General features: G+C 38.0%; 1 protein-coding gene across 17 annotated transcripts in view; it reads right to left on the bottom strand.

The window, feature by feature from the left end:
* Positions 1–2528: 2528 nt before the first annotated feature.
* The window catches only part of TCF4 (transcription factor 4), a 394278-nt gene continuing 371567 nt past the window's right edge, over positions 2529–25239 (bottom strand). For 12 of the 17 annotated variants that reach the window (XM_060173921.1, XM_060173925.1, XM_060173922.1 and 9 more), the window contains 5 exons: positions 14837–14972; positions 12123–12285; positions 8097–8326; positions 7504–7644; positions 2529–7308 (listed from right to left, as the gene is read on the bottom strand). In XM_060173921.1, coding sequence (XP_060029904.1) covers positions 7508–7644; positions 8097–8326; positions 12123–12285; positions 14837–14972 — 666 coding nt within the window. In that variant the 3' untranslated portion in view covers positions 2529–7308; positions 7504–7507. The remainder of the gene's footprint in view (positions 7309–7503; positions 7645–8096; positions 8327–12122; positions 12286–14836; positions 14973–25239) is intronic. The other 5 variants (XM_060173924.1, XM_060173923.1, XM_060173920.1 and 2 more) reach the window with 1 other exon arrangement.

The following is a 25239-nucleotide window of genomic DNA, read 5'->3' as shown; positions in this document are numbered from 1 at the left end:
CCTTACAAAAAGTCAGGTTGTCCTATTCTTTTAACATTTTGTCATTTTTGGTCAAGAACAATGGAGTACCCTCACCCATGGGCTGGTTCCCATCAAAAACCTCAAGCCAGCAGGTTGCACTGTACATGAGTCTTTTCACTTTGCACTTGGCAAGTTCCTGCTTCCTCTAAAAGAATGTTCATGCCAATGCCAAAGCCCACTTGACTTCTAAATATAGTGGAACAGATGTGAATGAGGACTGTATTATTTTCTATGCTACACAAAGGGTCTTTCTTTGACTCAGAAAAGCCAGACACCATTCCAGTTCTGGTTAACCTCAGTCATCTCCATCAAGGTAAGTGGACTTGGTTCATTCTACTCCTTTCTTCTAAGCACTGAAATTCTAGTCATCTTAAACCAAAATGTCTTAACCCAAGAAACATGAACAAGTCCCCATGTCTAGATTCTGAGAAGACTGACCAGATTAGTTCACTAACACTGAACGTGATGTTTCTTATTTGTGCTTCTCACCTCCTTCTCCCACCATGGAGTGCATTCATTCATAATCAAAGGGCCCCAAACTGGATAATGTTCACAACACCTTCCACAGGAAAAAAGAAAAACCTGGATTATTAGATACTTCCTTCCCATATTTTAGAGTCAGTAATTTTAATGTCTTCTGATACTGGTTAATCACTAGCTGACTGATTTGACTATTTCTTCCCAGCACCCAGTGCATTCCTAGGACTAACATTTCCTTCCAGTGGGACATTGGGTGTTCCTTTCCTGAAGACTTGGGAATTTGAACTGGAGGTCACATTATTTGCCAAGCCTCAGATTAAATCTCTTAGACACACCAAAATGAATCTGGCTCTTCTAACCCTTCTAAATCTCTCAGAACCAGAACCAGTCATGCTTCTTTATAACAACATGCTATGACTAGTGAACTGTTTGCCCTGTGCTTGAAGCAGGAACATGCCTTCCTTATAGGACATAAGAGCCTGTGGCTGACAGCATTAGGAGACTTAAGTACAGTTCACATGGGTGGCCCTAAGGTGATTGGAACACAAATTCTCTGTTTTTGTTCTCTTCTTCAAAGTGGCTTACAAATAAAATGTGTTAAGACTGTTAATCAAGAGAAATTTGGTTTACAGTGGAAACCTAAAAAAAAAAGGAAGGGAGGGGGAAGAACCAACTTCTGCCCCCCCCTTTTTCACTCCTAATGTTACTGGGATCTTTTAGACAGTATGATAGTTTCATTATAAAAAATGACTTTTTATAAAAAATGAACGAAAGCTGAAGCTTAATGTGCATTATAATGTGGTCCCTTAACAGACTATTTCAGAGATTCTGAAGTGGTGCTCAAGTTGACCGCCCACCCCTTTCATAGTAGTCATTATGATCAAATATAATACTAAAAGACTAAATGCTTGTGGCTCTTTTATATATATTTAAAACACACAGTAAGAACATAAGAACATCTCAAATCATTTAGAAGGAAAAAGGGGTTACCAACCAAAATCTTTGGAAGTTTCATAAAATTTAAATATCTGCAACAATCCAACCAAAAAAGAAAAAAAAAAAGTCCAACATTTGGCTATGGAGGGCATTTCACATGTGAACCAAATGGCATCATAACATTTTCCTTCAGGTAAACTAGTCACTAACCCCCATCAGAAAGAATACAAGAGCAATATGGAGACATCCCCAAATATCACAGACTCGCTTACAACATCCTGTTATGAAGTAAGTGCTCATCTACCATGGGCTTTCCTTTGTATTGCATACATCATTTTACAGTTCTACAGTGCAATGTTGAAATCACCTCCAAGGTTTGCAAAGTAGATAGATGTCCATTCTACAAAAATATTAACTTACAGTACATAACACTGAATAATTTTAATCTGTACAATGTTTTCCTCCCATAATAGGTGACATGCGTCAAGTTTGTACAAGTTAAGAAAAAAAAAATCTGGTTGTTTACATCTGGATTAATAGTCAACAGAGTCAACCAGAAGTTGTGGGGGGTTGGGCATAGTTTGAGAAAGTATAAATACAGTCTAATATTGTTATCAACAATATTCAGCTCTTAACAAAGGGGTACAAAATAAATCATCTTAGATTTCTGAATGAAAAGATCTAGCTGAGAAGGTTCTGCCAAACAGTCGACCAAATGATCCAAAAGGTTAAGGCTGACTTGACCTAGCAAGCTGCAGCACAACCAAAAACATTGGCGCAGTTCAGAGCTCTTCAAATGCATAGCTTCAGTGTTACACACACATTAATTATATCCTTTCATTTAGTTAATCCTCTAGACAGTTTCCTTTTTGTTTTGCATGCATCCCGTTCCATTTTCATTAAGGGCATCTCTTCCTTGGTCAATCATGTGCTTTGCTTTTCAATTTGTTTTTGTGTAAGTTTGTTTCCTAGTGTTTTGTTAAGCTGTCAATACCTCCAACACTCGGAAAATGAAATATAGATGTGATTTTACTTACAGATAATCAGAACTAAATGGACAATGCAAAATGAAATGAAACAAGTGTCAGAAACAGTTTATAAAAATGGCACATTTATTGCTACAGAACGGTCATGTACATGACTTCATCGAATAACTACAGATGGGAAACAGGTAATGGCCTAGACCAAGCTGGGTTTGTTTTTATCTTGAAGGAACTCCAGCACACAACCTGTTTGGACACTTCTACAAATCAGAAATACACCAAAAACATGAAAAAATCGAGGCACTCAGCCACACATTGAAAACAAGGTGTAACTGTTTATCTTTTTTTTTTTTTTTAATGTTTTCCCTTTTTTTCTTTTTTTAAACTTTTTTTTTAGTTTTTAATGCTGCAGCTATGTGTACAGTCGCAAAAAATTTCCCCGCTGCGACCTACAACTAAAAAAAAAAAAAAAAAACCAAAAAAACAAAAAAAAAACAAAAACAAACAAAAAAGCTACCATACAGTTTCATCTCGTAACACATGGTAAAATAACATCTTTTAAATAGTAAAATAAAGTAACAAACTTTTACTCATAATGATTCCAAAAATCTACAAAGAAGAAATATTCAGAATCTTGACAATTTTTTTTTGTAATATTCATGGTATAAAAGGATTGCTCCTGCGAAAAATAAGCCAAATATATTTTTTTATTTTTAAATTTAGTTTTTTTTTCCTACTAGGGTGTACTACAGTCTATTTTATAGCAAAAAGAGCACTAGACAAACAAAGCTTTATAACAAAAAGCCAGGCACTGATACATGGTAAATCTCTGCTTTTTTTTTTTTCTTATCTTCACTTAATTGCATCACAAGTAACAAGAATGAAAAAGGCCACAGTTCATATATTTTCACCATTACATATGTCTATAATACTTGAAATGAGTATGGCAAAACCAGCACTGCACAAAGATGAGTCCACTTCAAGTCCCATGAGAAAGAGCATATCTCTAAAGAAAAAAAAAAAAAAAAAACCAAAACAAAATAAAAAGAGAGGCCCAAAGGCCTCGGTGCCCCATTGTGTTGGAATTCATCATATTCCATCTTGACTTATTTTTTGTTTCCAGTCAGCCAGCAGACTAAATTTTTGTGCTTGTTTATGATGAAATGGTTTCATTCCTGACTCAAGTTCACTTTTGGACACAGATCATATTCTGCCTGTTGGATCCAAGACGAAAATCCTCTTAAACCCCCAAGTCTTGGTTTGACATCCCTCCCTCCCTCCCTGTACCCTCCCAGTCCTCATAAAAATAAAGATGACCGAAAAAAAAAAAAATCAAGAAATTGGAAAAAAAAAAAAAAGCAGAAAACAAAAAGGAATTGGAAGACTGAATCAGAACCAGTTGCGTTACTGGGTGGACTGACAGTTGTATAAACATTAGTGTTCCTTACAGCTACACAGAAGACAAATGGTAAAATATGCTAGATGAACAGATCCCTATTCTGCATATTCATAAATTACTTGAATGTGGAGGTGGATCAACTGTTCCAAGTTGTTCTTAAGTCCAAGTCTCTTAAAAAGATCTCCAACTTCAGTATCGCCATATATATTATATATCGTGTAGTATGGACCCTTAGGAAATTTTTGTATAGTACTTTAATCCTCACTGTCTTCTGCTATGTTACATTTGAAAGTCCAGTGCAGGATACCAATATCTCACCTGGGTTTGAAAATCACAACAAGAAAAAAAAACAAAAACAAACAACAACAACAAAAAAATGCTACAAAGGACCCATTCCCTTTTTCTTCTCTTTTAATGGGAAGATAACCCAACTATTATGAGTAGGTATAGATCATGTTCCTCCACCAAGCAAAAAAAAAGTAGTGAGCAGCTTTTGGTGGCCGTTAGAAGGTTTTCCATTGTTTTTTTTTTTTTTTTCTTTCCTTCCAAAGGGAATTCAACAATAGTATTACATTACTGAGTAATGAATACATCAAAGCTGGTGAGCAATACATTGCAGCTTTTACTCTGTTTGAAAACAAGATATAAAGCACCAATTTAAAAAATAATCATCGAATAACTACAATTTAATTTTTTGCTTTGTTTACAGGTTTGAAAAACTTTAAATCAGCTCTATGAAGCACCTTTATGATAACATGTATCAAAAGTGCCATTCTTAAAATGTACATCAAAGCAGGGAGTGTTTCCAGTTCCCTAAAGAGTAAACACCATAATTTCTTCTGTACACTTATCCTGAATGTGATCAGAGTATACCTGCTTCCTATATAATATTGTTCCTAGGGATACCCGCCTTGATAGACTATACAAAATGAGTGCAGAATGTACCACTAAAAGGAAATCTTTAACATACTGAGGGAACATGTACACATGGTTTCCATTACTCAGGAGGAGGGGAGAAGTCTACATTATTATCTTCCATGCCCTTCTTTGAACCTCTTTGCTCATACATTTCACAGGAAAGTCTCAAAATAACTTTTCATGAAGTTTGATTTCTGCTATTCTCCTAAGATTTAAATCCACCTCCACATTTTAGGAACTTATCAACAAATCAAAGTATTTTAGTTTCATTGCTACTGAACATATTTACAGTTTTCAACATACACACACACACACACACACACAAACACACACACACACACACACACACACACTCACAAACACACACACCTAATCAAAATGTTTATGGATGTGTAAAAGATGACCACGTGGTAACTATCTTATTTGTTCTTACACTTTTCAGAAATGAACATAAAAATTCAGATTCTTGTAGCTCACTATTTCATTTAAATGAGACTTTAAAACCACACGGTTAAAAAAAAAAAAACTGATACAATGTATTAAAACACATAATAACAAGAGTCTACATGTAAAAATATAACTTTTACATACACAATTTCAAAATAATGATGCGCTTGCCATTTGTTGCATAAAATTTACAAATGTATTTCATTACTATGTAACTGGCAAAACAGGAGAACAGATGGAACATTTAGACCATTTCGATGGATTTATGGCATTTACTCAGTGCTGATAGGTGGAAAAACTACTTGAACAGGGATTTTTTTTTTCCTTAATACATGCCAAGATTGTGTGGCTGTAAAAACAGAAACAAGTTAAGAGACAAAAGGATGCTGACAAATACTTAACTAGGAGCACTATTTGTTTACTGCACTATACACCAAAGTCAATCATTATAAAGATTCATGATGGAACTTGGTTCAGTTGTGCCCAGACGTCAAAGCTAGCTATCTGATGAGTTGCTGTGCCATAGCTTGATCTATGTTTCTATCAAATATGTTAAGTATAAACTTCATTCATACTGGCCAGAGAAATACTGCACTACCCCTCCTCAAGAAAGTGCAACTTAATGCTTTAGGACTTATAAGGCTTGTAATAATGCTGCATGATTGAATATTGGCATTTTTTTTTTTCAGACAAAGGAGGAGGCAGTTAAGTCATCTACATCTTAGTAAACCCATTTTGAAAAAAAAAATCAAAGCAACAAAACAATCAGCTGTCACACTACTTGCAATTTTTCTCATTTGATGGTGTTTGAACTTTGTTTTTTTTTTTGTTTGTTTTTGTTTTGTGTTTTTTTTTTTCCAAAAATCTGACCATGTATTCAGAAACGCCTCACTGCACACTACTTCGGCTACACATGTAGGTAACACTTTAATCATTTTGTTAAATCACAGCCACTTTGATTATGTTATGTTTCCGATGATATAAACATTGGAAGGCACAGTGGTAACATTGTAGCATTCTAACCTTGTACCTCTGAAAATCCCAGAATAGGGTCACAAATGCAACATTACAATTCAGACAAACTCTTTTTTTTTTTTTTTTTGCCATGTCTTGGTAATGCTGCTTGTAATATCTACACATGATGTGACTTTTAAGTCCTGTGTTCCCAAAAGACTGGAGAAACAACTCTCAACGTATTTATGAATGAAAAGCAACATCAGGGTCAGCATTTCATCCTGCACTGCCCCTCCGGAAGCAGAGTTGGCACTACAGGTTACGATAACAAACGGGGGAAAGGGACAGAAATAAGACCCGAAAAAAAATCCATATTTACAGTAAAATCTTTCTTTTAAAAAAGTTAATCAGTACTATTTTTTTACAGGAGAAAAAAGTCTGAAACAAATGAACAAAAGCTTACCATAGTCACTAAATTTTTAATATATATTTATATATATATTTATATATATATTTGTCATAGGTCTATAAGATCCATCTGTTCCTCCTACCCTAAGGAATGGCTAATGTCATCACTCGTTGTCATCAGGACGTTTGCTGGTTTTGTTACTAGGGCAGCCGAGCTTCCCTTATTCAATATCCAGTAATTATAACACTAGCTGACTTGAATACCAACAAAAGCGTTCATGTAGTTTTCTTCAGAAGTACACTTTTTCATTATTGCAAGTTTACAATTTTTTTAAATTAAATATTTTTTCAGACTTACAAATTAATTATATTTTTTTTTTCCAAAAGAAGTTTAGGCACAAATGCATTGTTCCACAGTGTGGAAAGATTGCCATTCAGTCTCTGGGCTGTGTCTCAGCCTGCACACACCGCTCTGCACATTCTGAATGATATGTTAAAGAGAGTCATCCCTCAAGTTGCACTTTTTTCTTTCTTTCTTTCTTTCTTTCTTTCTTTCTTTCTTTCTTTTTTTTTTTCATTTTGTTTTTCGGTTTTTTGATAATTGGGAATGCTGAAACCTCTTGCGTCTGCGATTCATAACTACTCAGACTTGTCTTATATTACAAAAAAGGGGTTAAGGAGAAGTGTTTATGTGGGTTTAAGATAATACAGCTGTTAAGGAAGTGGTCTCTTGGATTAATGAAGCAATGTGGCAACTTGGACCTGAGGAAGGAAAGAGAGAGGAAGATTAATACATTTAGAAGAGGAGAAATGCTCTATTTTTTAAATTCTTTTTTTCCTCCCTGAGGGGAAGAATATCCTAACATTGAGCATAAAAAAAAAAAAAGAAAAAGAAAAAGAAAGAGAGACATTTGTTCGCTGCCTTGGTAGTAGTAAGAAAGTAAGAAGTGAACTTGCCCTTTTACATCTGTCCCATGTGATTGGATGCGTCTCCCATTCCAGGATGAGGGCCCGCCAAAGAGAGCGGGGGAGGCTCTGAGGATACCTTTTCTTCTTCCCTTCTTTTCAGACACGCAGCTTTTGGGTTCAGATTCCTTTCTGTGAGAGAGCAGAGCCAGGAGTGGTGAATTAATGGCACTATTTCTGGCAAAGCAGTAAAGCATGCTGCGGTGCGGCTACTGACCCCTTGCATTCATTCTTACATTGGGGAAGAAAAGGGGTGGGGAGGGACTAGTAAAATACTTAGACATTATCAGAGTGATTCACTTGACAAGCTGGACAGTCACAGGTGTACACAAGCTCACAAATACAGTGAAAACTCCGATGAGTGAGAGGAGCACCCCAAGGTACAGAAGCACTCCAAGAGTCTATGACTTAACCTCAGGAGAGAGGGAGCTGTGTTAGAGATTCAGACAGTCTCCCACTGAGATGAAGAGGCTGAAGGATGATTAAGAGTCTCCTGTGTGCTGGCTCATGGGTTTAGCTGCAGCTGCCCGAAGGCCTTGCCCTCTATGGGTGGGTGGCTGTGTGCTGGTGGTGATGGTGCTGACCTCGTACTTGCTGCTCCAGGCTGAGGATGACGGCCACGGCCTGGTGCAGAATCAGGAGCTTGGTCTGGGGCTTGTCACTCTTGAGATGGAGCTGTACCATGCGGCCAAGCTCCTTGAACGCCTCATTGATGTCACGGACGCGCAGCCGCTCGCGGGCATTGTTGGCCATCCTCCGCTCCTTCTCCCGCTCGGCCTTCTGCTCGGGGGTTAGGTCCTCATCATCGTTATTGCTGCCGAGACACAAGGGAAGGGACATTTTCTAATGGTGTGGGCAGGGGGTGGACAGGTAGCATTTGTATTACTTTAGCTTTCTACCTCTAGTTGCTGTGCTTAGCACTGTCACATTCCTGGGGTCAGGAGGGCTGTGACTGTCCACACACACTAGACATTTGGTTTCTCCTCAGACCACAAACCCACACAAAACCACAAAGGTTAGCAGTTAGCATATACTTGCAGAGATGGGGTGGAGGGGTGGTGGATGAGGTGAGGGTATGCAAGCTGTTACCCACAGGGCTTCCCTTTGCCTGGCAGCCCGCAAAAGGGCTGAAGGTACAGCAAGAACACAATCCAGAATTATTTTTATTTTGAAGATTCTTCTTTTTTCCCTCCTTCCTTCCCTTCCTCTTTCCTTCCTTCCTTCCTTCCTTCCTTCCTTCCTTCCTTCCTTCCTTCCTTCCTTCCTTCCTTCCTTTCACTTCCAAACCCTGACATCTGAGGCCTGAGAAAAACTACAACTGCAAAAAGATTTTGATGGGGCTGGATAGTGGTGCACCTGGTTAAGTGTACCTCTCACCATGTCCAAGGACCCAGGTTTGAGGCCCTGCTCCCTACCTGCAGGGAGGAAGCTTCATGAGTGGTGAAGCAGGCCTGCAGCTGGCTATCTTTCTCTCTCTCTTTAACTATCCTCCTCTCTCAATTTCTCTCTATCCTATCAAGTACAATAGAAAGGAAAAGAAAGAAAAAAGAAAGGGGAAAAAATGGCCACCAGAATTGGTGGATTCATAGTGCTGGCACCAAGCCCCTGTAATAACCCTGGTGGCAAAAATAAATAAATAAATAAATAGATAGATAGATAGATAGATAGATAGATATTGACAGGTCAAAACAAGCACAATAGGAGAAAGGAGTACTACAGTGAAGACCTCCAAATAGAGCAAAGGTAGAAACTGTTTCACTTTCACAAGTGACTGGATCTGAAAGCTTAACCAAATTCATTCAGTGAGTTCCAGGCCTTTAATAGTATGGATATTTATGATGACCAAATGATTTGGGAAGCCTAAGTTGACATCATTGACACAAAATAAAAAAAAAAAAACAGACTTAAAAAAAAAAAGAAAAAAAGAAACACCTGTACTAAGTTTAAATTATGGTGGCCCATTTCTACAAGTCTAAAAGGAAGCCAGAAAGCTCAGGTCTGCTTATAAGAAGCTAGTATTCTATGACTGGGATCAAAAGCACAGTTGCACTCAGTTGAGTGTGGAAAAAGCAAGATTGTTTCTGTCTCTGGGCACAACGCTGACAAGTGAGAAGTTTTTGAATGGAGGGTAAAGAGGCGGCTAAGTCATCTCATGAAGGAAAGCATCTCCTAAATTAGGTTTCATGGCCTCAGGGCTTGAAGTATTTCTAGAGCCCTCAAGTAGAGATGAGAGATGGGGGAGGGGGTGTCTTTCTTCGGAAAGTAGAAGAACTCCATATGGAAAAGTCCGAATTAACATAAGAAAGGAACTTTTCGGGCTGTGAGAAATGTTAAAAAATAAAAACCGCCCCTCACAAAAAGTAACAGATTCTCAATGATAAGAAAACAACATGGAGGCAACCATTTATAAGAAGATTAACCTGAGAGTTTAAGCATTATTCTAAAGCATCACAAAGGTTAACTTTTACTTGAAAATGCCACAAATCTGAAATGTTCAAAGAATTAAAAATGTCAATTATGACATTTCATTGTTAGAGATATTTCAGAACACCCAACTTCTGGGAGTTATCTAGTCAACTCACTGTTTACCTAATGAATGCTGGCTTAAAAGTTATGGCTCTGGGGGCTGGGCGGTAGTGCACATGGTACAAATTGCAAGGACTAGTTTCCCACCTGCAGGGGGGTCACTTCACAAGCAGTGAAGCAGGTCTGCAGGTGCCTATCTTTCTTTCCCCTTCTCTGTCTTCCCCTCCTCTCCTGATTTCTCTCAGTCTTATCCAATAACAACAAGGGCAACAAAATGGGGAAAAAAAACGGCTCCAGGAGTAGTGGGTTTGTAGTATAGGCTCCGGGCCCCAGCAACACCTTCAAGGCAAAAAAAAAAAAAAAGAAGGTATGGCGGCTTTGAACCTTTCCCTTTGGAAGATAGCTGGAAATTTTCAAATTGCGTAAGTACCAACCAAATTTGAGAAGCTCTAGTCAATAAAGTATAGGAGTGGTATCTGTGGGACACAAGTACAGATAGCATGTAAAAGATTACACATGCAAGCCAAAAACACTTGGAGGAAAGGAGGAGAACAGTACCAAAGAGAGATGATACTCTAGGACTTGGCTTATCTCCCCTTAGGCTAAACTCCTCCATATGAGACTGTCTGCCCTGTATGTCTGCTGGTAAACAGCTGAATGGAAAGAGTTGGAAAATGATCTCTTTCTCTACCATCTGGTCAATTTCATTTCCTCTATTGGTTCCTCTCCCCCTGACCCACGACCTTTGCTGATGGTAAGGAAATCAAAGTTACTATTAATTCATATCCATAAATAGGAGGTAAAAAGTGAAAAGAGCAGAGCTGGCTTTGTGCAGGACTCAACCTTTAAGTTAAACCTTTGGCTAATATTTTCATACATCACATATGGGCAGTACTTTTCATAAAGTGTGACAGAAAATGGGAGTTTCTTTTCCAAGGGTGTTTAAGCTAATAAGCAATTAGGTTATTTACTCATAAGTCTGTTATGCAAATAAAACTGGCTAGGTTTGAAAAGCATCGCCTTAAAACATGGCTTTGGAAACTTAAGTAAATGTCATGAGAGTGGTCTTTTCAAATAAAGTTCTTAAAAGTAAAAATGTTGTACTGAAACTTCATAAAATCTAATAATATGCGTAGCTTATGGCCATGAATCAAATTACTCGGAACTGGTTGAACTCAGACAGAAGCTGGGAAGGGTGTGAAAACCCTCCTTACCAAGGGCTTTCACCAAGGATTTCTTACCCAGTTGGTCAAAAGACTATAGTAGTCATGGGAAAGTGAAAGGAAGAAAATTTTAGCATTTTTTGGAAATCAGGAAAGGGCATGTACTAAAATTCATCACAATAATTAAAAAAGTGATGATGAAAAGGCAGCATGTTCTTCATTCACAGAGAACACAGAACCTTATGAATGTCAGCCTTTAAAAGGGGAGGGTTAGTCTTAGTACATTCTATTCAATTTGCAAATGAACACAACCTGGTGGTAATGAGACTAAGAATATGTCCTGATATTCAAACACCATTTGATTATTAGATCCAAGATAAAATTAAAGGAAATATTCTCTCTGGATATTGGGTGATCCACTTTCCTGATGCTGTACTTTCCTTAGGAAGGAGATCTAGAAAAAAATGTTGCATCTTTGGTATTGCTCATATATATTGACATGCTCAGGATGAAACTAGGGAATTAATATCTTCTCAATTGCAATAAAAAAGCGACAGTTGCATATATACAGATTGAGTTTTTAATAAATTAAGATATTTCTTTGAAATAGTTGTTTAGAAATGCTTCTGATCAAATTTATAAAATGTAGTTTTAAAGCATGACTGCGCTTGAATCACAAATTATTTTCACCACATATACTGGCATTGGGTCCAAATTCATAAATGCAAAGACATTTCAGGCTTTACTAGAGTACAGGTATCTTAAATGATACTTTTAGTATCTCTAGAGTTGGCCTTTAACTTTCTTTACAACTGCAGGTTTACCTGCCAGGAAAAAACTGAATAGTTTCTTCCTGTTCTGTTCACTTCATCAAAGTCCAATAAAGGAATTAAATGAAGCGACAGTATTATATACTGTTACCTAGATCTTGACCTAGTAATTGATTTGATATCCTTCTTGTCGTCATCTAATTTCTTGTCCTCGGAAGACTTGGTGTCTTGCAGATTCTCATCACCCTCGTCATCAGATTTGATCTCAGAGCTGCCGGAGGAGACACTTTGGCCCTGCAGTCCCGGTGGCATGCCTACAAAAAGACCCAGACAAACCAAAAACACCAGGTGACATTTCCACCAAAGTCCTGACGCACAAGCATCACAACCCAGACTACAGAGCTGCCAGCTTTTCCAGTTCAGATTGCTGAACTGTGATGCTTCTGTCACTGTGTGTGTGTGTATGTGTGTGTGTGTGTGTGTGTGCGCGCGCACGCGCGCATGTCTGTGTGTGTGTGTGCATGTGTGTGCGCGTGTGCTATCTGGTGAAGTTTCAAAAATGCACCTGCAGAGATAAGTTTTCCCTGCATTGGCTCTGAGGTTAAATTCTATTTTGCAATCTTTTGGAGTAGATGGTAATTTCACTGTCTACAAAACATCAACTTAATTGCAATGAAAATCATAATCATGAAAATCACACACCTCAATGTTCTGATTAAGAAACCAAGTAAATATCAGCTATTATATTGAGTTTCTTCCATATGCAATGATTTAATAGAAAAATGTCCTTAAAATATAATTCCCAGGGAGTACGCTAAATATGTACAGTCAAAACTTCAATAGATGCCCTAATGATATCCTGAAATTAGGCTTCTCTTATCCTCAAGGAGCAATCAGAAATTAAAAGTAGTACATATGGAAAATAGTCAACTGCTCACTCAGGGAATGTCTTGCTTTATCATCTCTCAACTTCCCGGTTTACATATTTTACAAGTTGGCTGTAACATATTAAGTAATTTCTAGGGTAGAAGCCTGTCTATTGTCTATTTTCTTCTCTTTGTTATCTCTGCTGTCTACCACACAGTCACCCTCAATTTGGTTTGTGGGTCAGGAAAATCTTTTTCTTATCACTTGGAAGTCACTGGAAATGCAGATTTGCACACCTACTGAATTGGAACCTGCATTTCAGCAAGGTCTCTCAGGCCATGATTAAGGTTTAAAAAGTGCTGATCTCAAACAAAGAAAAGCCAAAAGTGGATTTTATTTATTTATTTATTTATTTATTTATTTATTTTTTAAATAGATCTTTTTTCCAGATTACTGCTTAGCTCTGGTTTATGTTGGTTCAATTAGGGGACAGAACCTGGGACTTTGAAGCCTCAGGCATGACAGTCCCTTTGCATAACCATTACCATTCTATCTTCCTCACCCCCAGAGGCTCTTTAAGTTAAATAGAGAACTCAACTTGTTAAGCAAAGGACTTGAATGCCTTGGGGACCAGAGGCCCCAGGGACTATACCCAGCATATGAGAGTTGAATGGTGACTTGATCTATCACATTCTCTTTCTCATTAAAAAAAAATCAATCTATTGGTCAACATATCTTAAAAATAAAGTCTACCAGATCATTACTCTTCAGATAATGTAAAACTGTGACAACATCGTATCCATAAACTACTGCAAAATATATACCTGAAAGCAGAAGTACACTAGAGTTTGCAGTGTGTACCCCCCTAACACTTCCTCTCCACTATTCCAAGCTTTGGGTCCATGATTGTTCAACAATTTGTTTGGCTTTGTATGTTAACTCTCTTTTCAATCACCAGGTTCCAGATGCCATCAGGATGCTAGCCAGGCTTCCCTGGATTGAAGACCCCACCAATGTGTCCTGGAGCTCAGCTTCCCCAGAGACACACCCTACTAGGGAAAGAGAGAGGCAGACTGGGAGCATGTTCAGCGGAGAAGCAATTACAGAAGCCAGACCTTCCACCTTCTACAACCCTCAATGACCCTGGGTCCATGCTCCCAGAGGGATAGAGAATGGGAAAGCTATCAGGGGAGGGGATGGGATATGGAGATTGGGTGGTGGGAATTGTGTGGAGCTGTACCCCTCCTACCCTATAGTTTTGTTAATTAATCCTTTCTTAAATAAAAAAAATTTTAAAAATTAAAAAAAAATCTATTTAAATAAAAAAAAACTGTGACAACATGTAACTGATGGGATAATGCTTAGACGTGTTTCTGTGGTAGTGTTACCATTTTTGTTTTAAATGTGAAAGGAGGGAGAAAATACTAACTTCAATGTCCTCTGGTCACTTGGTCAGCATGTGACACAGATACCATGGAGTCCAGATCTATGTCTTTCGATACAAGTCCTTGAGGTGATGAGGGACCAACTGGAGTCACAAGTATCAGACAACCGTTATGGGGCAGGATGGAGGAGCAAATATCATCCAAGTTCTAGTTTTTAAATGTACCTACATTTCCTTCATTCTTACACAACAAAAAACAATATTCTTCCTGCCTATTCAATTGGAAATGTCATTTTCAGACTACAACTAACCATATTAGGGGATCTGAATGAGTAAAATGTGGAAATAGCTAAAATAAAATTTCCTCTAATCAGTCTACTGTCTCATTCCTGCTGAAATAGTACTAGCATGTCAGAGGATGTTTGAGGAAAACAGCTACTGAGGAAACATAATTAGCTGGTTATGTTCTGACTACTTTCATATTTTTGTACCAAATTTGACCTTGGTTTTCTGCCAGTGCTTCCTGAGAGATGAATACTAACCAAGTTTGGAAGGCACAATGGATGTGCAATCATTTAAGTAATGTCTCCAGTGCCTTTCAATGGTGGACCTACCTCTGTAAGGGTCCTGAGGTGGGTTCAAATCAGGGGAAGTTGCAGACTGGACAGGAAGCTGTGGAACTGGAACTTGGTTTGGCACAAGAGAATGGCTGCCTCTCAGGGCCACGCCATCTTCACGATGGGCCCCAACCTGCGAGAATGACAGAAACCTGAGAGTTTAATGGGAATGGCAGGTGCCACAGCTATATCCAGGGGCAACAAGGCACTGGTGATGGAAGACCCAAGTATGAAAAAAGATGAAACTCCCCAAAGCATTTCACTAGAGGGCGCTGAAGGACCACACATGAACCTATGGTGCCCTGCAAAAACACTTAACACTCAGTAAGATGCCTTGCTGTACATTCAGTGACAAATATGGCAGAGTAGCTCAGGCAGGTAAAACGTCAAATTGTCTCCCAGGGTGCTGCAGTGGAGCGCACTGATTCGAACCCATCTGTCTTCTATCATGTCCGCCAACAGATCTGACAATTATCTTAATGCCCATATGCTTAATTGTGGGCTTCTCAATTCCCCCATTGCTATCGGAAATCCTACAGGAATTTCAATTTGGCATTCGACTTTCATTTCAGGGGATAAGATTCTCAGGCCTGCCATTTTTTTTCCATAATGCCAGCTAAGCCTCTGACAGCGGAAGCTACAGCAGTATGGGACATAGCCTCTGCTCGGTACAAATATAATAAAATGTCACCTGGCTTTCCAAAACTGGCAGCCCATTCCAAATTAATGTTTACTGTATTTCATCAGCTGCTGAGTTCCAAATCCAAAGGGGGACTGTTTCTGCCAATGCCACCACACCGGAAAATGTACCAATAAAGGTTTTATTAAACACACCAGTAATGCCATCATTGCCATGCAAAGATGTTTGGACATTTTTCCACTTTTTTTTCCCCTCTCTCACTATGCTGATTCTAGAAATACATCATAATGTAAACATGCTTTATACTTTCAGGAATAAAATTATAAAGTACACCATAATGACTTGGTCAGAAAAAAAATAATGCAGAGCTTTTTATTAACTACTACTACCCACTCTGGGGTCCAGAGATGCTGAACTTGTAGCACTGAGATAGTCAATTGCTGACATTATAGTATACGCCCTAAAGCAAAACCATTTACAAACCATGAAGAACATGAGTAGTTCACATTTTCATTTGCATTCCTAAGTAGTTGTTTTGTGAGGTGAACATTTATGCAGAATAATGGGTTTCACACTATTAATATTTACCCATGAATGTATACTGCCATGAACCAAGTATGCTTAATTTTTCCAATCCAAACTAAACACACACACACACACACAAACACACACACACATAACAGAATCTTTACTACCAGTGTTTCATTAGTATTTACCAGTTTTGCCAAATGTCTAAGGAAGAGTATTTCTAATGACTGCTACAGTAAGACTGAACTGACAATAGTCACATTCACATAATAACTAAAGCATACACTGGCTAGATGCAGTCTAGCCTAAAGTTATCACCTTTATATAGAGTCTAAAACATCAGAGAAGAAGATCATGTGGGGGAGGGAATCATACAAATCCTGTTAATTGTTCAGATTCAAAATGCGGTAAGAACAGTCAGGGATGTAAAGACCTGTAGCTTCAAGAATGAACAAATGTTGTATCTGAAAGATCTGAGGGTCTGGGGCTATGTGTCTGGATTCCTTTCTAGAAAATTCTGAATGGCTGTTTCTTAGCCTCTATGCAAGGTGTCTCAATGCTCAGACACTGGTTATTTTCTGAAGCAGCCCACCCACTGGCTCTAGATTGGACTTCTGGAGTTCCGTAACTAGTATTTTTTTTTTTTTTTTTGGTCTCCAGGGTTATTGCAGCACTAGAATCCACTGCTCCTATGGCCATTTTTATTTATTTATTTATTTATTGTTTTTTGGAGAGGACAGAGAGAAATTGAAAAGGGAGGGGGAGACAGAGGAGAGACACCTGCAGACCTGCTTCACCACTTGTGAAGTGACCCCCTTGCAGGTGGGGAGCTGGGGGCTTGAACCAGGATCCTCGCCCTGGTCCTTGTGATTGGTACTATGTGCGCTTAACACGGTGTGCCAACACCTGGCCCTAGTACGCTATTTTCATGTATTTAACAACCCTGTTTGTCACTCTTGTCTTTCAGCTGTAACAAAGACTATTCTCTTGCAGGCAGACCATGCCCATCCAATTTCCTTTTCAAAAACCATTTCTTTTTTTTTTTTTTAAATCATTTCTAACTCATTCTTTGTACATATTTTCATTTTCCTTCTGCACAAAAGAGTGATAGGTATTTTCCACTGAGGTTTTCACTTGCCATTTTTATATGTGTTCACTTAGAAGGCTGATTCAATTGATGATTATCCTTTCAATCTAAGGTGTCAAATTGTAAGCATGAATTTTACAGACCCGATCATACAGTCCCTCTTTATGTCTGTCAGTCAGTGTTAACCTAATTACCGTAATGCTGATTCACATTTATTGATATTCCCAATGGCCTTAATTTCTTGAACTTACATAAAGGATTCTAATACAGAATTACTTGCAGTAACTACAGATTGGAGCATACATAGTAAAGTTGTAAACTTCCATTTCAGACTCATTCTACTTCAAGTTTTAAGTCTTCTCTTGCAGACATCTACAATGTAATCAAGCTCAGATATGGCTTTTAGCCTAAAACATTCAGTTACTGAGAAAACAAAAACAATGAAAAATCACTACAAAACTCAACAAAATAAAACCAGGATCTCGCCAGAAACTCACTAAGCCACAGCCACCAAGCCACAGATACTACTACAATTCCATCCTGAACTCTTTGGGCAGGTGATCTCACCAATATGTTTTGGAACCTCACCTGTCCAGAACCCTACCCCACTAGGAAAGATGAAAACAGGCTGGGGGTATGGATCGACCTGCCAATGTCCATATCTAGCAGAGAAGCAATTACAGAAGCCAGACCTTCCACTTTCTGAACCTCATAAACAATTTTGGTCCATACTCCCAGAGGGGCAAATTTTAGGGGAAGATGAACACAAGGTTCTGAACTCCAATATCATCAGGATCCAAAGAGAGATGAGGAGAAGGAAAAAATAAGTAAATAAAAAAGAAGGACCCTGTCCATAATTGTCCAACAGTTTGTTTGGCTTTGTATGTTAACTCTCTTTCCAGCCACCAGGTTCCAGATGCTAGCATGATGCTGACCAGACTTCCCTGGACAGACAACCCCACCAATGTGCCTTGGAGCTCCACTTCCCCAGAGCCCTTCCCCGCTAGGGAAAGAGAGAGACAGGCTGGGAGTATGGATCGACCTGTCAACACCCATGTTCAGCGGGGAAGTAATTACAGAAGCCAGACCTTCCATCTTCTGCACCCCACAATGCCCTTGGGTCCAGACTCCCAGAGGGTTAAAGAGTAGGAGAGCTATCAGGGGAGGGGTTGGTATACGGAGGTCTGTCTGGTGGTGGGAACTGTGCGAAGATGTACCCCTCTTATCCTATGGTTTTGTCAATGTTTCCTTTTTATAAATAAAAAAATAAAAAAAAAAAAGAAGGACCCTTGGGAAGAAAAGGCAGGACAATAGAAAAAAATGGAATGATACATACATACACACACACATATATATGTTTATAGAAATAATAGTCAAGCCTTATCTGTGATCTTGGGAGAAATAACATAATTTCCAATGGGGGGAAATAGGGACACAGAACTCTGGTGGTTGGAATGATGTGGAATTATGCCTGTTACCCTACAATTTTCTAAATCAAAATATTAAATAATTTTTTAAAAAATTCTGTTAGTAAATGAGATATTTTCCCTACACAAAATCACAAGAGTTTTTACAAGAGAAAAAAATTAAAAACTACAAGCGATTACTTTCGTGTCTTTTTTTTTTTTTTTGCCTCAACCCTTTAAATTTTCTCATTCTGTTACACTGTCCTTCATAAGTGAAATGAGAGTCAGCAACATCTAGGCTCTGGCTGTAACTGATTTCTTTATTAGGTATTCAATCATGAGTAGTTACTCAAAACCTCACTGAAATTTACAGGGACTAAGTAACAAGTTTCCTATAAAGATCAGCAAAATGTAAATCAACCTACACTTAGTAGGTTTATAGTAAATATAGATAACATCATGTGTTCTAACAAAAATTTGCATACTGTGCAAAAATAAGAAGTTGTCTTGCTTAACAACCCTAAGAACTCAAACTAAAGTACATAATTAAAGCATGATTGTCTTTGAACTATTTTTATCTGTTCGAGTTCATCTAGTTGTAAATGTTTCTCCTTCCTGTACAATGAAAGTGAAAACTTTAAATGTTATTCTTTTTCTTCATCATTTTATTGGGGGGGTTAATGGTTTACAGTACACTTATTAGCACATGGGTAAAATTTCTCACTTAACCATAATAGATGTCTGCAAAACACTCTTGACACCTGCAGACCTGCTTCACCACTTGTGAAGTGACCCTCCTGCATGTGGGGAACAGGGGGTTAGAAACAGGATCCTTACGCAGGTCCTTGCATATATAAACTTTAAGGGCCTAAATTGGGATGCTAGCTCATTCAAATGTCTCATTTTAGAGAAGAAAGCTAAAGCTGAAAAAGGATAAGTCTAGTTAGAAGCCTAAAACAGATTCTGAACTTCAAAATTTTATAGCAACATGGAACAATTTTGACACTCTTTTATCTACAGATGAAAAAGGAACAGAGTTAAGGGGGGAAAGCTCTATTTTCAGGAGTACTTTCTTTAATAAATATTTATGTGTATAAATATGTATATTGATAGATATAGATATGAAAATCATTTTAGTTTTTATCACAGGAGGAAAACATCATGGTTCAACAACTCAGCCCAAGGCCAACATGACTAACTAAATTACAAAATTTAATATCTGCCATAACTTCTCCAACATAAACAGATTTAAAAGATATGCAGCTTCAAATGAGGTGGCTGTTGGCAAGGTTGTTTTAATGGTGGGATGTGTAGAGCATCCTGGTAAATATCCTTATTCTGATCTTCCAGCAAACAACAAAACACCACAAACAAAAAAGACATTCAGTGTTTTTGCTCTCTTTGTTTCTAGGGAGCATTGTGAAAGTAATTATTCTGTTGTATTTAAGAGGCCTATTTCATGGCTGGGAAAATGTATTAAATTTCATTTGGCAGTTATTCAATCCTTGTTAATGTTATCTCCAGAGATAACTGCTTCAAAACAGGCGTTCAGACCTTTTCTCCTACCATAATTCATCTAAAAGGTTTATACAGAAAGAGAAGTTTAAGAAACTTGGCATCAATTTCTAGACCAAGCAGTGGTACACAAGTAGGTATGTTACTATGAACATTTTGGTACATCAAGATAAAAGTTTATTTTAAATAACATCTGCTTCAAAAGAAAAAAATTTAGCCATAGGTGTCTTATTTTAGAAAGAAGAAAAACAACAAGAAAATATGACATGCACCACCTACCCCCCCAAAAAATAAAAATAAAAAGGGAAAGAAAAATAAACCTCATTCCTGGTAACTTACTTTTCTCTCTACTTGTTTTTCCATAAACACAAAAGAAAAGTTGATGTGCTTTTCCGGTAATTAGACACCCAGTGACATAGAAAACAGTTTTGGTGTCTGAACTATAATCTCCCTATGAAATATCAATTATACATGACACAAGTAGAGAGTTAGATTTCAGTTTCAATTATCTTGCCAGATTCCTGTCATGTCAGAGGAAAGCAAACTTAATGTCTCAAATGTGCAAAATACTATTTAGCCCAAAAGTGCAACTTTTAAAGAGGTGAGAAACAGTCATGCAAACCTTCTTTTAATAGCTCACAGATGAGGACCCAGAAGTTCATGAAATGGCAGTAGTAGACAGATACTGTGGGGAATACTGGAGATACTGAGATTCTGTACAAAATAGGATAGATCTCTACTAAGGGTTGCTCTCACGTAGAAAAAATATCAAACATCTTCAGGCACAAATATAATTTCTGTGCTCTTCGAGTTTTAAAATTAATGAACTATTTTTTTTTCATTCCTATGATTGAATATTGTAAGAATTTCTTTGTGAAAGTCAGATTTGGGATCTAATTTATTTGTTTAGATTTTGATTCTTGACCTTTTACTAGGAGATGACTTCATAACTATCTTGAGGATACCTACCCACCTAAAAGTCTCACAGCTTGAAATTTAAGCTAATTCTTCATTGGGCAATTCTTAGAAAATGAGTTAATGCTTGTTCTGCAGATGATGATAATAATTTTCAAGAGAATTTAAACATTGTCTAAATGACCCTGACCTTAACAGTGCTGACCTGTCATGTGATCACTTAGGCTGAAACTCTCAAGATGTACTGCACAATGGTTAAAATAAATTTTTCTGTGTCTAGTTGGAGAGATGCAAATGGCTGCTATCCGATTTCAGTTCATCTTTTCCCCCCTCATAACTCATAAGTTCCACCTATTAAATCTGTTTCATTTCTCTCCTTTGCATCTCTGCCCTCTGTCACCAATCTACACTACATAAATTTCTTACAACAGAAACCATACTGAATGCAGCTCACCAAAAAAAAAAAAAAAAAAAAAAAAAAGCTGTAAGAATAGTCAGAGACATAAAGACCTGTAGGCTCAAGAACAATAACCACTTTGGCAGGTGGTTAAGAGAGTCCATTTCACTCCTTCTCTGTCCTAGGTCTCAGATGGATCAGTAAGCATATAGGGAAATAAAGTCAATCTATACCAAGAGAAACAAGTCTATCTATCATAAAGATTATCATGGAATTTGCATTTACTTCTAAGCAGTTTCTTTTGTCCAGAGTGGAGGAAAAGACAATTGGACGTTTGATCTTGGCATTACGGATCTCTGAAGTGCAAGTGAGACTGAGTGAATACCCAATCTGGGAATGACTTCTGCACAAAGCACTTTGCGGATAACCTAGAAGTTCCATCACTAGGGATTTATCTTTACTCAGCTGGTCTTTCTTCTAAAAGAATTCTTTCACTAGCAAAGTAACACAAGACCATTGTTAAATATTACAAAAGGAAATGAAACTCATAAAGAAGCTTGCCTATCTGGTGAAGTATGTCTTGTGTTAAGCACACATGGTGCGAAGCATAATGACCCGCACAAGGATCCAGGTTAGTCTCCTCTCAATTTCTCTTTGTCCTATCCAACAACAACTGCAGCAGCAGCAGCAACAATAACAGCAGCAACAACAATGGAAAGAAGATGGCCTCCAGAAGCAGTGGATTTGCAGTGCAGGCACTGAACCCCAGCAACAACCCTGGAGGCAAAAAAAAAAAGTACTATTGTCTTCCTGGGCCCTGGCATATTAAGATTCTGTTCTGCCATAGTCTCTTCCTGATTCAAAGGAACAAGTCTCATGTTTCTGTGCCTTTCACCAAAGCACACTAGGATAATTTCAGTTCTTTCCTATTTTTTTAAATCCTTTAATCTCACTTTTCAGTTACTGTCTCATGATACCTCACAGGCCCAAGTAAAGCTATTTCTGCTCTGTACAACTTACTGCTGTTTCTCTTATTGTTCTGGCTTCTTTTAGACTGTGTGGACCTCCAGTAGTCTCACCCTCTTGGTGGGTCTGGAAGGACCTCTTCCCTGACTGCTTCTTAATTGTACCATCCAGGGACACTGCAGAACAAATCCTGTCACTTTGTTTTGCTGCTATTAAAAAAAAAAAAGTAGAGTTAAGCCTAAATTTACCTTGAGATGTAAATATTCCAAGAGCAAAGGACTGAGTGTACAGAATGGCAGTATTACAGTGGTGGACTTTCTAAACAGCAAGTGATGCAATGAGCCAGAATCTGTGAGATCTTCTTTGAGACTTGAAACCTCCTAACTGTTGTCCATCTCTATTTAGCATGCTTCTAGTAAACATTAACATTTCATTTCATTCATCAAATGCCTTTTGCATGTCTAATAAATGCAAGACACTATCTAGTTGTTTTGCAGGGAACAGAATAAACGGTATGTATGCCAGCTGCTATAGGCTCTTTCCATTTTTTTTTCCTAGCAGGCTGGGACTCTGCACTGGCCCTTCCTATCAGAGTTCTCCTCTGATAAATGTTTTCCTTTTAAGATAGAGACAGTGCCTCAGGATCCCAAGCAGTATCAGGAGCTCACTGGTCTTCATCCTAGATCTTAATGGTGGATTAATGTCACTACTATCTAAGGCAAAATAAGAGGAATCTCACTAAAAACGGTATAGGTCACACTGGGTCTTAAAGGATGAATGAAATCATATACTAGGAAACTTAGGGCTCTTGCAAGGACAGAAATTTCAAGAGATTTCAAATTAAACAATTCAAGTTTTGAGCTGGATTATCTAAATATATTTCAGAACTGGTAGTTAAAATTAATTAACATTTCATTTTTAAATGAATGTATTTTTTATATCAGGAGGCATTATTGAGTTACTTTGTAGTATAAAATATATTGCATTGAACCAAAGTAAAAGACTCTGGGGTGTGTGTGTGTGGGAGAATACAGGTCCAAAAAGGATGATAAAGGACCTAATGGGGGTTGTATTATTATATGGAAAACTGGCAAATATTATGCATGTAGAAACTATTGTATTTACTGTTGAATGTAAAACATTAATTCCCCAATAAAGAAATTGATATATTATATATATATGTGTGTATATATGGAAAAAAGTATTGCATTACATGCATTTGCCATGTATAACATGTCTGTCCTACAATATTTATGTGTGTGCTATACTATATAATGACTGTCTGTATGAAGAAGCCATCTAGGACAGCATATTAATGCATTTTCATACTACCTACCTACAAATTTTGGAAAGAAACCAGATTTTTGTAAAGCCCTTTATATACTTCAATAGCTATGTCTCAAAGTGAATAACACAGGGCATTTTCAACACAAATGGTACCTCACTATATATGTGTATATTGTTGGCCCAAATGATTCACTCTCATTTAACTGCAACCAAGTCTTTCATCTCAGAGCTGTACAATAATAGCTTCCATATGACCAGTGGCTCTGCTATAAATAAGATCAAAAGCAAAAGAAAGGATTTAATAAGAGAGAGAGAGAGAGAGAGAGAGATTAAGAGTAACATTAAAACAAGGAAAAATACCACTATTCAATTCTTTTTTTTTCCTTCTGAAAATACATCTCCATAGAGTATTTAAGTAGCTTCACCAATATGTCACACACACACACACACACACAAAACATTTTACAGGTTATGCAGCAACGTGCATATGCAGAATCCATTTGTGTGTATACTGTAGTGTGGCAATGATTAAGTGGTGGCATGGAAGCATGGAGAATACGAGTAGTGGGGTGGTGGGAAGAAGCTCCACTTACAACCAGGGCAGGGAACAAATCACAGACCGATTGACTTCACCTCCTAGGAGCACAGGGCATATAGCAGTGGCTAATGTCCCTCTTCTCTAGCTCTGTCCTCTCTGTTCAATTTCATAGTGATCGGCTTTTTGGTAATCCAGTTTCTCAGAGAACCATAACATTGCTCAACTCTAGTACAAGAGTTCTGAGAAAGGAAGTTTTTTTTGGCAATGCACAGTGACTTGATATGAAGAGCCAACTTCCCAAACAAATTTTCTTCTAGTTCTGAAAAAAAAAAAAATTACAATGTTAATCTCTCTTCCCGACTGGATAAACAGCTGCTAATAACCTCCAGCTCTCAGGGGAGGAGGCTTGTTTCCTTTCATCTTCAGACTGGTGGGTAGCTGACGTGCACTGGGCTTTAGTGATTCCACATGTTTCTTGCTCTGCTTTTCTCAGATCGGCTATGGTAATGGTCTGGCCAATTCAGGTTTCTTGTCTCCTTTTCCTTAGATTGCACACATTAACTCGAAAGATACATTTGATGATGATTCTACTTACTTGAAATTGTACTGCTACTATTGGTCCATTTACAGAAGAAAAGAAACCACTGAGAAACATCTAAAGGAAGCTGAAGTCTTGTGGATCTTTGATTTTTGAAGTCTTGGGAAGGGGGTGATTGCTTTGGTTTCTTTTACATTGAGTTTGTTCATTCAAGGGCTGTTATGTTCAGAGATACACAATTTCTAATAGTACTACTAATGTGATTAGTTATTATCTGTTTGTGTCTCAAATAAAGGAGTAAACTTCAACACTTTCCCCCTCTGATAGAAACACTTTCCACCTTCTGCAACCCACAATGATCTTACTCCCAGAGGGATAGAGAATGGGAAAGCTATCAGGGGAGGGGATGGGATATAGAGATCTGGTGGTGGGAATTGTGTGGAGTTGTATGTACCCCTCCTATCCTACGGTTTTGTTAATGTCTCCTTTTTTAAATAAAGAAGGAGGAGGAGGAGGAGGAGGAGGAGGAGGAGGAGGAGGAGGAGGAGGAGAAGGAGAAGGAGAAGGAGAAGGAGAAGAAGAA

The sequence above is a fragment of the Erinaceus europaeus genome, chromosome 15 (assembly GCF_950295315.1).
Source record: "Erinaceus europaeus chromosome 15, mEriEur2.1, whole genome shotgun sequence".
Lineage (NCBI taxonomy): Eukaryota > Metazoa > Chordata > Mammalia > Eulipotyphla > Erinaceidae > Erinaceus > Erinaceus europaeus.
This window is presented reverse-complemented; position numbering and strand designations above follow the sequence as displayed.